At 45.9% G+C, this 16,225-nt stretch overlaps 1 protein-coding gene across 2 annotated transcripts in view; it reads left to right on the top strand.

Moving 5' to 3' along the window:
• Positions 1-227: 227 nt before the first annotated feature.
• Positions 228-16,225, top strand: part of ADA (adenosine deaminase) — a 93,912-nt gene continuing 77,914 nt past the window's right edge. The window contains exon 1 of one of the 2 annotated variants that reach the window (XM_089658620.1): positions 228-326. In XM_089658620.1, the coding sequence (XP_089514746.1) occupies positions 291-326 (36 nt within the window). In that variant the 5' untranslated portion in view covers positions 228-290. Of the gene's footprint in view, positions 327-1,494; positions 1,634-16,225 lie in introns of those variants that run through there. The other variant, XM_089658621.1, reaches the window with a different exon arrangement.

Below are 16,225 nucleotides of genomic sequence, written 5' to 3'. Positions count from 1 at the left end.
CATCTTCTTAGGTATTTCTAAGCAGGATCTGATGTGATCCCATCCTGGATGTAATGTGTCGGGCAGCCACGTGTGCCCCAGCCTCGTCCTGCTGGTAGCAGCAGCATTGCCATGCAGCCCATGCACCCTCCATGCAGTCCATCCAGCACTGCAGACGATCGCAGCTGTCCCCGCACGAGCCATAGAGGGGGCGTGTCCGGGGGGGGGGCAGAGGAGGGGCGGGGCGGTGTAACCTGACAATATTATCTGTCATGCAGCAGGCAGCACAAAGGGGAAACTGAACTTACAGAATGGAGAGCAAGGCTCCCTCCTTTAATAAGCCCAAGGTAAAGCCCTGTGTGCATGGGGTCTGCCTGTGTGCCTGGCTCTGGGATGGCAGGGGGTGGGGGGTGTGCATGGCACTGGGATGGGGGCAGGGCACTGTGTGCGCTGGGATCTATGAATGGGAGGTGTGTGCACTGGGGGTACTGGGGTGTATGGTGGGCAGCACAGGGATCACTAAGTCCATAAGCTGGCACAGGTCTGGGCTCACTCCCCTTCTTCTTACTTGGGTGTAACACTTGCCAAATGTATCAACTGCACAGGGACCACAAGTCCCAAAATGCTCCACACCATGGCTTGCTGGGTAGTGTCTGGGCAGCTGGAATGCCCCATGACATGGTATGCTGAGTGCAGTAGTACTTGGACACTGGAATGCCCCTTGACATGGTTTGCTGGGTGCAGTAGTACCTCAGCAGCTGGAATGCCCCATGACATGGTATGCTGGGTGCAGTAGTACTTGGATACTGGAATGTCCCATGACATGGTATGCTGGGTGCAGTAGTACTTGGATACTGGAATGTCCCATGACATGGCCCCATGACATGGTATGACCATAGTACCTGGGCAGCTGGAATAGACTGTGTGGTGGTATGCTGGGTGCAGTAGTACCTGTATACTGGGAATGCCCCAAGGTGTGGCACTCTGGATGTAGTAGTCTGGACACCGGGAATGCCCCATGACATGGCTTGCTGGATGCAGTAGTACCTGGACAGGTGAAATGCTCTGTGGCATGGCATGCAGGGTGTAGTACATTAGCATCTGGAATGACCCATAGCATGGCTTGCTGGGTGCAGTAGTACGTGGACACCAGGAATGCCCCATGACATGGCACACTGAGTGTAGTAGTACCTGGAAATCTGGAATCCCCTTTATCACGGCATGCTGAGTGTAGTAGTACGTGGATCTCTGGAATCCCCTGTATAATGGCTTGCTGAGTGTAGTAGTACCTGAATATCTGGAATTCCCTGTATTACGGCTTGCTGAGTGTAGTAGTACCTGGATCTCTGGAATCCCCTGTATAATGGCTTGCTGAGTGTAGTAGTACCTGAATATCTGGAATCCCCTGTATTACGGCTTGCTGAGTGTAGTAGTACCTGGATCTCTGGAATCCCCTGTATCACGGCTTGCTGAGTGTAGTAGTACCTGGATCTCTGGAATCCCCTGTATCACGGCTTGCTGCGTGTAGTAGTACCTGGAACTCTGGAACGCCCCATGAAATGGCACACTGGTTAAAGGAACACTTCAAGTCATTACAGTTAACTATGCGTATGCCAAAGAGGAGATGCCCCAAATATGCTGAATATCTTTCCAGGTGAGCGCTATTCATTGCTTCCATTACACTAGTGTATGGCTGACAGGCATCGGAGAGCGTTTCAGATCATCCACACCAGCTCCGTGTTCTCCCTTGGTACAACATTTCTGATTTGTCATGAAGTCATTGCTGGGGAAGAGATGGGAAATGTTTCTCCTCTCGTCGATCTGCTGCCAAATGCATTGGCACAAGATCCGCCAGCATCAGCAGGGTCAATGACGGGAGGTATGGAATGTATCAGGAAAATGTCAGTTTTGTTTCATTTTTCTAGTATAATCTTGTCCTCCTCACTTTGCTGCACACAGGCAACATTGTATTCATGTAGTGCCTACAGGGGGGTCATCCCTCCCGTTACATTTTAGGAAGTGGAGGCAGAAGCCTCATTAAAGTGAACCTGTCAGTGTGATGAAGGTGTTTTATAACCCAAAGGTATGACAGCACTCTGGTGTTGGGCAGGAGGATGGTGTATGCTTACCCAGCACCAGGGGTTCAGAGCCACCTGACAACTTTGGAGACTAGTGGTAGGGATTTTTTTTACTGTAAATCAGGGCTAAAGAATTATTTATATAGTAATTTATTCAGGTAAATATGAAATCTGGTATATTAATCTGCATTCTCCTTTTGAGCCAGCAGTGGGAGCTCTAATCCTCTTATCGGGGTTTCAGACTATCCCTTTTTATAATCTTTTTATGAGTTAAAGAAGAGTTCCAGGTATGAATATGTTTTACATCATTATATTGATCCAGCTTGGACCAATGTAGCTATTCATATATTCTTTTATTACTATATAATATATCTGGCCGATGCCTTTGGAAGTGGCGTGACTGTTCTGCTGCATAATGAACGCAGGAGGTCTTCCACTCAGGGAATGTATTGCATTTTCTGAATGAATGCAAAGCATTCTCTGTTTGGACGAGGTGGGGATTATGATATCCCAGCCACGGCACCACCTGCCTGGAGTTTCCATGTTCTCTCTGTGCCTGCGTGGGTTTCCTCCGGGTACTCCAGTTTCCTCCCACACCCCAAAGACATGCTGGTAGGTGAATTGGATCCTGTTTAAATTGGCCCTAGTATGTGTATGTATGTAAATTAGGGACCTTAGATTGTACGCCCCTTGAGGGTTAGGGACTGATGTGAATGTACAATATATATGTAAAGCGCTGCGTAAATTGATGGCACTATATAAGTACCTGAAATAAATAAATAATGATGCCACTGACCCCCCTCTCCCAGTCAGAGAATGCTTTGCATTCATTCAGAAAGTGCAATACATTCCCTGAGTGACCGACCTCCTGTGTTCAGTAAGCAGCAGCAGCTCAGCATGGGACCTGGAAGCAAGTGGAGATGTCCGTGTCGGTGATTTCCAGCTTCCAGGGACATCGGCCAGGTATGATACGAGATAGATATATCTACATACATTGGACCAGGCTGGGTCAATGTAACTATGTATAAAATATCCATACCCGGAATTCTTCTTTAAGGCCCCATTCACACCTGCGCATTCCGGGAACGTGCAGAGAAATGCATGTTTCTGCTCTTGTTCCCGAAATCACGCACTGCACTTGTGATTCCATTATTTCCTAATAACACCCCAAATGCAGCTATGAGATGCGCCAGGCTCACTGCCACAAAAAAAAGTGCAGCGGCTACTTTGACGTGTTTGTTGCTCATAAGGCAACCCAATTGACTGCCCTGTGCTGTCACGTTCCAAAAAATGTGCCTGGTTTACAAAACTACGACTCATCCCAGCAGTGGTCATCCCATATCAGACTGCGCTGTTAGGTGGGGTCAAGGAGACAAAGGGGCTGCTGTAGTGTCACATTAGGTAAGCCATAGTGATCTGGGAATCCTTTGTCATGTATTAGTATTTATCAGATGTTTATTTCAAAAACTAAGAGGGTGCGTATGTATGTGTGTAATTGAACAGGAAGAGTGTATGGTGAGATAAATACCTGTGTGGTTTTTTTCTTTTTCCTCATTAAGCTGGACATACCAAAACTATGAATAATGGGAACAAACCAAAAAAAAAATTGAATTTGAATCACGTAGGCCATTGCACTATGTAGTTGATAGTAGATCTAAAGGAGATTGTACAATCATATTGTATAGTGTATGGCCACCTATAGGAGCCAATATTCACTATACACTCTGTACAATTTCATTAAAATCTACGGCCAGCTATGTAGAGCAGGACCTGCCTGACTGGATACAAGTGAAGTTTATTGTGTAGGACTGTCCTTCTGTCACCTAGTTTTGGTAGATTTAAAGAAGATTGTAATGTGTGTGGTCCGCTTGAGGTGGTTTATGTCTCTAACCTTTCCCACGAGGTCAGCGTGACAATTTTGCTGATCGGTGGGCTTCCACACTTCTTCTCTTCCACACTTCTTCTCTTCCACACTTCTTCTCTTCCACACTTCCTTCTCTTCCACACTCCTTCTCTTCCACACTTCCTCTCTTCCACACTCCTTCTCTTCCACACTTCTTCTCTTCCACACTTCCTTCTCTTCCACACTTCCTCTCTTCCACACTCCTTCTCTTCCACACTTCCTCTCTTCCACACTTCTTCTCTTCCACACTCCTTCTCTTCCACACTTCCTCTCTTCCACACTCCTTCTCTTCCACACTTCCTCTCTTCCACACTTCCTTCTCTTCCACACTTCTTCTCTTCCACACTTCTTCTCTTCCACACTTCCTTCTCTTCCACACTCCTTCTCTTCCACACTTCCTCTCTTCCACACTCCTTCTCTTCCACACTTCCTCTCTTCCACACTCCTTCTCTTCCACACTTCCTCTCTTCCACACTCCTTCTCTTCCACACTTCCTCTCTTCCACACTTCTTCTCTTCCACACTTCCTCTCTTCCACACTCCTTCTCTTCCACACTTCCTCTCTTCCACACTTCTTCTCTTCCACACTTCCTTCTCTTCCACACTCCTTCTCTTCCACACTTCCTCTCTTCCACACTTCCTTCTCTTCCACACTCCTTCTCTTCCACACTTCCTTCTCTTCCACACTCCTTCTCTTCCACACTTCCTCTCTTCCACACTCCTTCTCTTCCACACTTCCTCTCTTCCACACTCCTTCTCTTCCACACTTCCTCTCTTCCACACTTCCTCTCTTCCACACTCCTTCTCTTCCACACTCCTTCTCTTCCACACTCCTTCTCTTCCACACTCCTTCTCTTCCACACTCCTTCTCTTCCACACTCCTTCTCTTCCACACTCCTTCTCTTCCACACTCCTTCTCTTCCTCACTCCTTCTCTTCCACACTTCCTCTCTCCCACACTTCTTCTCTTCCACACTTCCTTCTCTTCCACACTTCCTTCTCTTCCACACTTCCTTCTCTTCCACACTTCTTCTCTTCCACACTTCCTTCTCTTCCACACTTCCTCTCTTCCACACTCCTTCTCTTCCACACTCCTTCTCTTCCACACTTCCTTCTCTTCCACACTTCCTTCTCTTCCACACTTCCTTCTCTTCCACACTTTTTCTCTTCCACACTTTTTCTCTTCCACACTTTTTCTCTTCCACACTTTTTCTCTTCCACACTTTTTCTCTTCCACACTTTTTCTCTTCCACACTTTTTCTCTTCCACACTTTTTCTCTTCCACACTTTTTCTCTTCCACACTTCCTTCTCTTCCACACTTCCTTCTCTTCCACACTGTATCCAAATGGCAGAAAATAGACTCTAGGCCAATATCTGATCATATAAGGGAGCCCTGTACCTATTAATACACCACCAGGGGCGGACTGACCATTTGGAAACTCTGGCACTGCCCGAGGGCCCGGGGTCAGTAAGGGGCCCCATGAGATGCCGCTGGTACCTTTTTCATACGCTTTTTTGAGTTTGGGAAAGGACACAGGGGCCCCATGATCCCCTATTGCCCGGGGGCCCCATGAGTTGTCAGTCCGCCCCTGTAGACCACTTTATATTTTTCTACTGCAAGCCGTGCCAGTACTAGAATATGACCAGATACCAGCCTGTTGCAGTCCCTGTACAGCAGGGCTGGAATGTGCAAAGAAGAAGCAGCATATGGAGCCAATCAGTTCATGAGCTGACAGAAAAGATGCTGATGGGAGGAAAAATCAGAGTTACAGATGAGCTAATTACTGTGCTGCTTATCCCTTCGCTATCCAGTCACAGACTGGGGGGTGGGTCCAGGATGACCTGGGATCAGAGGAATTGGGTTGAATAATGCTGGCTATCTTTTTGTGCATAGACTACAGGGGGGCCTAGGGGTTCCTAATGTAGCTAAATACTACCAGGCTGCTCAGATTTCTGAATTATCTTTGCTTCATGCTTCAGTCGATGTTACCTTATGGGTTCCTCTGGAGCTTCCCATTGCCATGTCAACGCTGCACTGGCTCCTTTCTAACCACCACCCGGCAACACTGCATTGTAGCCTACAAGTACGGGACTCCATCAGTGAATACCAATGATGGGGCACTATTCCTCCCACTGATACCAATGATGGGGCACTATTCCTCCCACTGATACCAATGATGGGGCACTATTCCTCCCACTGACACCAATGATGGGGCACTATTCCTCCCACTGATACCAATGATGGGGCACTATTCCTCCCACTGATACCAATGATGGGGCACTATTCCTCCCACTGATACCAATGATGGGGCACTATTCCTCCCACTGACACCAATGATGGGGCACTATTCCTCCCACTAATACCAATGATGGGGCACTATTCCTCCTACTGACACCAATGATGGGGCACTATTCCTCCCACTGATACCAATGATGGGGCACTATTCCTTCCACTGATACCAATGATGGGGCACTATTCCTCCCACTGATACCAATGATGGAGCACTATTCCCCCCACTGATACCAATGATGGGGTACTATTCCTCCCACGGACACCAGTGATGGGGCACTATTCCTCCCACTGATACCAATGATGGGACACTATTCCTCCCACTGATACCAATGATGGGGCACTATTCCCCCCACTGATACCAATGATGGGGCACTATTCCCCCCACTGATACCAATGATGGAGCACTATTCCCCCCACTGATACCAATGATGGAGCACTATTCCTCCCACTGATACCAATGATGGAGCACTATTCCTCCCACTGATACCAATGATGGGGTACTATTCCTCCCACTGATACCAATGATGGGGTATTATTCCTCCCACTGATACCAATGATGGGGTATTATTCCTCCCACTGATACCAATGATGGGGCACTATTCCTCCCACTGATACCAATGATGGGGCACTATTCCCCCCACTGACACCAATGATGGGGCACTATTCCTCCCACTGATACCAATGATGGGGCACTATTCCTCCCACTGATACCAATGATGGGGCACTATTCCCCCACTGATACCAATGATGGGGCACTATTCCTCCCACTGATACCAATGATGGGGCACTATTCCCCCCACTGATACCAATGATGGGGCACTATCCCTGCCACTAATATCAATGATGGGGCACTATTCCTGCCACTAATACCAATGATGGGGCACTATTCCCCCCACTGATACCAATGATGGGGCACTATTCCCCCCACTGATACCAATGATGGGGCACTATTCCCCCCACTGATACCAATGATGGGGCACTATTCCTCCCACTGATACCAATGATGGGGCACTATTCCGTCCACTGACCACCAACCCTTTGGCCATGTTTACTCTCACTAAGGTTGGGTCTGGGATGTTTTCTACACTCACTGGCCACAGTCTGGCCATCCTAAAGTCTGAAGGACAGTAAAATGGCCCTCTGTTTAAAAAGTTTGGAGACTCCTGCATAATGGGATATCTTCCAGCACACGTGTACAGTGGGGCTCCGTGAGGTAGGAGTGCAGGTATGGTGTATTTATCATGATGTCACAAAGACCAGCCCTGTGTCAAAGACCAAAGACTAGCCTTGCTGTGACCCCAATAAAATGTAGAGATTTAGGGGGACACTTACACCTCCTGCAGCCAATTCTACCTGAAGCATAGCAGTGGAGATTAGCAGGAATCCCTCTAATATTGTGTTCTATGACATTTCCTGAGTCCTCTCCGTTGGAGACTCTGTGTAATAGAATTTCTACATTAATGTGTAGTTGGAGGCACAGTTTGCCAATATCCAGCGGAGTGCAGAGGCGGCCAGATGCACATTTCGGTCTTTGTGTACTTCCCATGAAAATATTTTATTAAGTAGAAAGGGAAAATGTTTATAGAAGTCTACAGCTTGTTATACTAGGAGGATGTAAATATTTGACGTCTTTTAATGAGCTTCTTTCACACATTTTCTGACTTTTATTACGCCGTCATTGAGGCTGCCTTCACACTATAGTGTTTTGTAAACATGCGCAATATAGGAAATGTGCAAAAAAAACACGTCACGCTTGGGGTGCCAGTCAATGCTAATGGTGCCCCAAACGCGGCAGCACAGATGTACTTTCTTTGCATGAAGCTCAGGTGCGGTATCTACTTTGATGCGTTTGTTGTGCATTGAAATTAACAGAATGCCCTATGCATGTGGCACTACAATGCATGGCGTGTTTTTGTTTGCGTTCATGTGAGTTGGAAAGTTGAAATGTCTGTAAAGCTAAAACGTTTTGGGTCTAGAAGGTTTCCATCCTGCTCATTTGAGTTTTCTTATTATGGTCAAAAACAGACATCGATCTGATCAGAAAAATGAAAATTTCTGACTGAAATTCTGCTAGTGTGTGGCCAGCTTATGGGGATAAAACTCCTGCTGGGCTTTTATATATTTGTCTGAATACCTATTAGGGACATTGAGGGCCCATTCACACTTCATGTTTCTGCACAGCAGCTCGGTTCATTGCGCTGCTGTACAGTGACATGCGGTGCCTACCTGTGTGCTGCGGTAAAATGCCACATATCTGCATTTCACTGCACCGCTCCTCCAGACTGCTTTGCAGTGCAAACAGGCACATTGAAAACTATTCTGTTCTGTGTTCCCTAGTGGTGACTGGCATTTATCCAGTGTAGAGAAGCCGCCAGTCATCACAGTATGTGTGGAAGAGCCTTTACACATTCTATTTGTTCTGGTGACCGCTATCTTTTTCTCTCCTTTTTTTTGCCATTTCTTCCAGTGACCACTGTCTTATTCTCTTTATGTTCTCTATTTTTTATGGTGACCGCTATTTTGTTCTCTCTTTTTTTTGCTATTTTCTCCGGTGATCACTATTCAGTTCTCTCTTTTTTGATCTGTTTGTTCCAGTGACCACTATCTTCTCTTTTTTTTTTGCTCTCTATTTGTTCTGGTGACCACTATCTTATTCTCTATTTTTTTGCCATTTCTTCCAGTGACCATTATCTTATTCTCTTTTCCATTCTCTATTTCTTCTGGTGATCACTATCTTATGCTCCTTTTTCTTCTTTTTTTTTTTTTTTTACTCTCACTCTTTATTTGTTATGGTGACCACCATCGTATTCTTCTTTTTTTTTTTCTATTTCTTCTAATGACCAATATCTTATTCTCTTTTCCGTTCTCTATGTCTTCAGGTGATCACTATCTTCTCTCTTTTTCCATCTCTGTTTGTTCCAGTGACCACTATCTTATCCTCCTTTTTTTTTTTTTTTTGCTCTCTATTTCTTCCGGTGATCACTATCTTATTCTCGTTTTTGCTCTCTAATTGTTCCGGTGACCACTATGTTATTTTCTCTTTTTTACACTCCTATTTGTTCTGGTGACTACTGTCTTATTCTCTTGTTTTCACTCTGATCGCAAGAAACACAACAGTTTGGAATAGAAGATAATTTTTCCATTAGGGGTAATTGTCACAGTGACAATGAAGACAGGATTTCTTCTCATATCCTGGAATACACAACACAAACACAAAAAATACACTACCTGTTCTGCCGCCCCCCCATTCCACCCCCCCCCCACCCACAAACACACACACACACATACACACTCACAAACTGACAGTCTTCTGACACCTCATACAGTCCAGCTGTCCCGGGGGGGTGTAGCTTACAGGTGCTGTATGTATATGTCTATGGATGCACAAAGCCTGGCTTGGGGGCACACACATTGGTGTCTCCTCAGCACCCAGCTAGTAAAGATTGCACCTGGAACAGGGAAAAGCAGACAGCGTTTGGGGGGGGGGCTGCCAAATGGGGCAATGGACAAACAAGACAAAAATATAGCCTTTTAATATCACTTTAAAGTTTTTGTAAACCATTACATATGCCAAGTGAAGTGACTGGCCTCAGGTGATACACAGAGATTAAACAAATCCTCCTACATAAGTTGTACCTGTCCATCTGCAGCCATTTCTTCTCTACATTCATGGAAAGTGCAGAATTTACACAGAATCACACTTGTCAGAAGTGACTTATACAAATAGCAGAGGAAGGAGGCAGCAGACAGAAATGACACTTAGTGCTCTTAAAGTGTTACTAATCCCAGGACCCTGCATTCACTATATCTGTTCTTCCACAGTACACAGAACATGGAAACACAATTATGTTAGTGTATATAAGCTGCCAAATACCTTTTCTCAGCAGGTAGAGCAGACTTGAGTTCTATCAGTGTCCAGCTGAGCACATGTTAAAGCTTGTAGGAGGAGTTTTAAATTTGCTCTAGAAGGATGCAGGACCCCTGACCTCTGTCTGGACAGTGCTGATTGGCCCTGTGCTGATGACATGCACTCTCCCAAGAAAAAAGAAAAACCTCTCTAGCAATACACACCAAACTGAGCATGTGCAGAGTGACTCCACACAATATGTCTTATCAGGAGATAAGAGGGGGACACTGGAAGAAGGGGAGGATCAGAGAAGTCAGGATCAAAATGCTTTTTTACACAGTGCAGAGGTTTATCCCCGTAGGTTCCCCAGTGAGTATAACAAGCATGCTTTGCTTGATTTTACTGTTGCAGGTTTAGTAACACTTTAATTGAGACAAGTACACTAGAGGTATATGCTTTGTTCATATTTCATATTCCTTTAACCTGGATGAAACCGTCCCAATTTTGTGTCTTACCTCACTGTGGGCACAAGTCCTCCTTAACCCAGTGTGGGCATGAGGATCATATTCCTGGGTAAAATGTGAGACTGACCACTGAAAAGGAAAGGATGCTGTCTTTTTCTTTTATTAGTGTATAACTACACTTACCAAAGAGAATCCTTCCTATATCTAAAATCTTTCCCCCACACACAGTCTTGTCTTCCAGAGCAAATGTTTATATGCCATGTGTTTGGCTGGAGTTGTCCTTCAACATAAAGACAAGACTCCTGACATGACAAGGCAGAAATTGAGCAGGATGACATACTATAGACTGCCATCAATAATTCATGCGGATGATCTCGGGATACATAACAGATTTAACACGTTCTAAGTGTGATATCCGGAGTACATGGTATCCAAGGCCCTATTCAGTGAAGTGCCAGCTGCAGTAAGTCATTTCAGCCAATCAGAATTCATCTTTCTGTGACCTGGCTGCAGTAAGTTGGAAGTGAATTCGATGCTGTAGTTCACCTCATCATCACAGCACATGGGATGGTGAGTTTTATCCTTCATTAGTCCTTGAAGGTCGTGATCTCCTATTCTGATGAGAAGTACGAGGGGGAACCTCTCAAGTTGGGAACGCAGACGATAAAAAACTAAGAGGCTTTAACCTTTCTTCAATCTGTTATTATTACTATTATACAGGATTTATGGTGCCAACAGTTTGCTCAGCACTTTACAATATAACGGAAGACAATACAGTTCAATACAGTTCAATACAAGAGGGATAGGAGGGCCTGATCCTTGGAGCTTACAATCTGTTTGAACTGTAAAAGGCTGGCATTGAACTTTAGAGTAGTCCTAACAAACTGCTAACACTTTATGAATGCTGGCATACAGAAGCAGGGAAGGCCCCCTTCATTCTCCCAGCAGTGAATCAGCAGCCGTGTTCCTCTTCCCAGCAGTGTCTCAGCAGCTCAGCTCACCCTGCTCCTTCCCTGCAGGAAGTGACTTAGCAGCTTGGTTCACTCTACTCCCAGCATTAACTGAGCAGCTCTGCTCCCCCTCCCAGCGGTGACTCAACAGCTCAGCTCACCCTACTCTCCCCTTCCAACAGTGACTCCGAAACTCCGCACACCCTGCTCCCACCTTGCTCAACATAGTTCCTAAGATAGAGATGGGGTGCACACTGTACAATCATGCACTGCAGACTGCTCCTCTGTAAAGCAGAATGGAAAGCAGTAATGTAAAACTTACTAAACATTCACTGCATGTGATTCAGTCACATAAATTAAAACATGTGACCGAGGAAGATACACATGCAGTGAATCAGGGGCGGACTGACAACTCATGGGGCCTCCGGGCAATAGGGGATCATGGGGCCCCTGTGTCCTTGCCAAAACTCAAAAAAGCCTATGAAAAAGGTACCAGGGGCATCTCATGGGGCCCCCTACTGACCCCGGGCCCTCGGGCAGTGCCCGAGTTTCCAAATGGTCAGTCTGCCCCTGCAGTGAATGTTTGCTGAATGTGACATTCACTGCTTTCTAAATATACGGTTTATCTCTTTTGCATATTTTGAAAGCTGAGTTGGTCAGAAAAGTGTTTTTTGTGGGTTTTTTTTTTTTTCAAGGTTGCAGTAATTTGATTTCAACATGAAATATTCAAAACGTGTTTTTCTTCCTTGTTGTGTTTATTCCCAGAAGTGACGTGATGTTTATGCCATTCGGGAAGCGCAGTCATCTGCATGTTACATGGTCGCTTGTGTAGATATCCTGCATCTCCATTCCCCCGGTGTTCTGTATATACGCTTTCACTAATATTATTATATTATAAACTACTATTATTATTTTCCCTTCTAATTTCTGTATTTAAAGGAGCAGTCCACCTAAAAGTGGTATTCTTAAAGGAGCAGTCCACCTAAAAGTTGGATCTTCCGGTCATTATTCCTGACTCTCTTCCTGTCCCCCTGGGAGTTTAGGGTGTTCCTTCCCTGCTTTGTATGTCCCCGCTCCTCTTGTTATGCTCCCCATAATATATAATAAATACGAATCCAACAGATGGTGGGAGCCATCATAATGGGCACATCAAGTGTTTAGAATTGAGGGACAGTAGAGACTGTCCGTGTACATTGATCATTCCCCGTATAGATCTATACATGTGCATAGAGGTGTGCATTTTGTAGCGTTAGGCAGAGGTGCTGTGATGCATCCACACGCATTATTACGGTTTTGCGTTCGTGCGTTATTGACGGGCTTTGACAATGCATTTTTCACTTCGCAATTTTGATGTGGATAGAGTTCACAGCCATTGACCCAGGCTTGTTGATACCTGTTGCCAGCACATTAAAATGCATGTTCCTTGTGCTTTAATGCATTGCCATTGATTTCTATAGGCCTCTCAACTAAGGTTGCCACCTCATCCCTTTATAACCAAACACATATGTAACGGAACCGACCCCAGACTGCGCTTGGGTACTTCCGTTAGACTACCGCTTCCCCGCCTGAACACCGACCACAGACACCACAGCCGACCATACAAGACTAGACGACACCAATCTTGAAGTAAATCAGAGTAGACTATTTTAACACAGATACAAGATATATACACTCAAGGGGACAATCCCCCCTCATTGCATAATGACACAGGGCGGGGCAATCTACATTTAGTAACAAGAGACACACCAACAGACAGTCCCATCAGGGGGAGGGCTGCTGGAGACACCCCCCCCCCAAGCCGATACCCATAAACACATACATCCCATAATCGTTTGCTCCCAAGCAAGACACACAATAGAACAATGGGATGCAACCACATGGCATTAAACAATCAACAACCCCCACTCCAATACCAGGCACAGGGTGACTTACACATAAGAGGGATATGGGGAGATGAGACAGGGGTCTCCCCACCTCTCCAAAGTGAGCTGGGTTCCATGGGCCCCCCACCCAAAGTGACTCCCGTCACAACATATTAATTACGCAGGTTCTGCGGCTGATTAAGGTGGTAATTCAACTCATTTAGTGCCTTATGTGCATTAAATCAGCCCTAAAACCTGTGTAATTAATGTGTTTGGGTTTAAAGCACAGGTGTCAATTACAAGGCCTGTGGGCCAAATCCGGCCCTCCAGGCCATTTCATGTGGCCCTTGCACCTCTCCTGCAGGTACCCCTTGTCTCCGCCCCCAGCTTCTCTCAGCAGTTGGCAGCACAGAGGAGAATAGAACTCCTCTGCCAAATCCTGCACCTTTCAGTGCAGCTGCAGCACCCCCTCATCTTTGCCTCCCCCCTGGTCTCAGCGTTCAGCAGACTCTGGTAACTGACTCCACTCCTTCTCTGGTCCTCCTCCAGACCCTGCACTTTCTGCTTTCCAGCTCTGCCCCCAAAGGGGGTGCACTGTGATGTTAGGGAGGGTGCGGGATTCTTGACATCTGATGTAATGGGGGGATGCTCTGGACATCTAGTCTTACAGATACAACCGGCCCTTTGAGGGCAACCATAATGCTGATACGGCCCGCCATGAAATGGAGTTTGACACCCCTGGTTTAAGGGGAGGTGGCATCCCTACTCCTGACACACTAAAATGCAAAAAAAACAAACGGATGTGACGTAGAATTTTTTTTTTTTTTTTTACAAGCAGTGTAAAGGCAGTAATGGGAACCTGCTATGGACCACAAGACAGTGTTGGTTTCTGAGTCCTCACTATTATCTGTGTGGTGAGTTCAGGAACCGGAGTGGTGAGATCGGCTATGCTCTACTGCCGGCCTGATCCTCACAGCAAACACAGAGTCGTCCCATTCCAATTGGTAAAGTCAGGTTTCAGCAGAGATCGACATTACCGTCTCTTTCAATGAACCTTTTACATTTTTATACAGATACTGACTTCAATAGGAGAGCATTAAAAGAAACTCATGTTATGCACATTTTTTAGGTGCTCCATAATAAATCTATGGGCCAAAACCATGTGATCCTGCCCAATAGAAGCTCCTGTATGGCACTTCATGTGCAAAAACACCCAAAAGAGTGCCTAAAAATCACCCCCGCCTTTGTTATACTCAAGTGTGAATGGATGAGTGCTATAAAAATGTAAATGGCGAGACCCATCCATAGAACATTGGTAATAATTCTTCCTACAGCGTAGACATGTAGGGGTTTATTTACTAAAGCTGGAGAGTCCAAAATCAGACTCCCTTCTGCATAGAAACCAATCAGCTTCTAACCTCAGCTTGTTCAATGAAGCTTTGGCAATGAAACCTGGAAGCTGATTGGTTTCTATGCAGAAGGGAGTCTGATTTTGGACTCTCCAGCTTTAGTAAATAAACCCCGTATTGTCTGCAAGAGTTGCAACATTGTAACATATCGAATATTAGTAGATTGTTTCAAGATCCCTCAACTATGCGCCTAGTAAAGTAAATGTGCTGCACTGTCACGTATCTGTCAGAGCGGCAGAAGTGTGGATTGCTGATTTAGCAGATTTCCTCTGTTTTGTGATGTAAAGCAATAGGGACAGACCTAAAGATTAAATGGAATTGCTGGCCTGCAGAATCCAGAACTGGTCACTGAAGACCTCATTAGACACCAACTTCCTCCATCTCCAGGCAGAAGTGAAAATGCTGATTTTCAGCTCTTTTCATGTTTTAGTGTTCGGTCGTAGTGTCCATACAGCCCCAGACAAAACTGGTTTTTAGGCTTCGGTAGGTATGTTGTTGTTTTTTATGTCTTAAGAGTACAAAGAAGAGACCTTCCTTAAGCTGGCCATACACTTTACAATCTGATTGTACAATCCTTTCATAGTTAACAAATCGTATTTAATGTGTAATAACCTGAACAATCCTTCCAGTTTCCATGCAGTCAGGCAGGCCTTTCTACTACATATGTGTTGGTTTAACGAAGATTGTACAATCACATTGTAACATATGGTGAGTCAGGCAGTTTTTCTGCACCCCGTCCTGCAGTGTCATGGTGATGTGCTGACAGTGTGTGTACTGTGAGGCCGGAGGGATTCCCTGTCCTCCCAGCACACCATTGGTCAGCTTGGTGTATAGATCACAGTGTGTATGCGGACCTCCCTCCTCTCCCTGTGTGACCTGGACTGAAATACAAATGTGCCCTTTCTAGACTACGCCGTATTTATCTACTGCTCTGCAGCTGTGTACATAGGCCTGTATTCACACATCAGACCCCACTGTGCACTATACTACACCATGGGGGGGGGGGGGGGGGAGAGATCACTGCCATACAGATCCATAGTCCTCCCCTCCCCTCCACACATCAGACCCCCCTGTGCACTATATACACTATATTACACCATGGGGAGGGGGGGGGGGAGATCACTGCCATACAGATCCATAGTCCTCTCCTCCACACATCAGACCCCCCTGTGCACTATGTACACTATATTATACCATGGGGAGAGGGGGGGGGGGGAGAGATCACTGCCATACAGATCCATAGTCCTCTCCTCCACACATCAGACCCCACTGTGCACTATATACACTATATTACACCATGGGGAGAGGATGGGGGGAGAGATCACTGCCATACAGATCCATATTCCTCTCCTCCTCCCCTCCACACATCAGACCCCACTGTGCACTATATATACACTATATTACACCATGGGGAGAGGATGGGGGGGGAATCACTGCCATA

This window comes from Staurois parvus, unplaced genomic scaffold (assembly GCF_062004578.1).
Source record: "Staurois parvus isolate SC_StPar_1 unplaced genomic scaffold, SC_StPar_1.0 ptg001087l, whole genome shotgun sequence".
NCBI classification, from domain to species: Eukaryota; Metazoa; Chordata; class Amphibia; order Anura; family Ranidae; genus Staurois; species Staurois parvus.
Note: the sequence above shows the minus strand (reverse complement) of the source record. Positions and strands in the feature narration are given on the sequence as shown.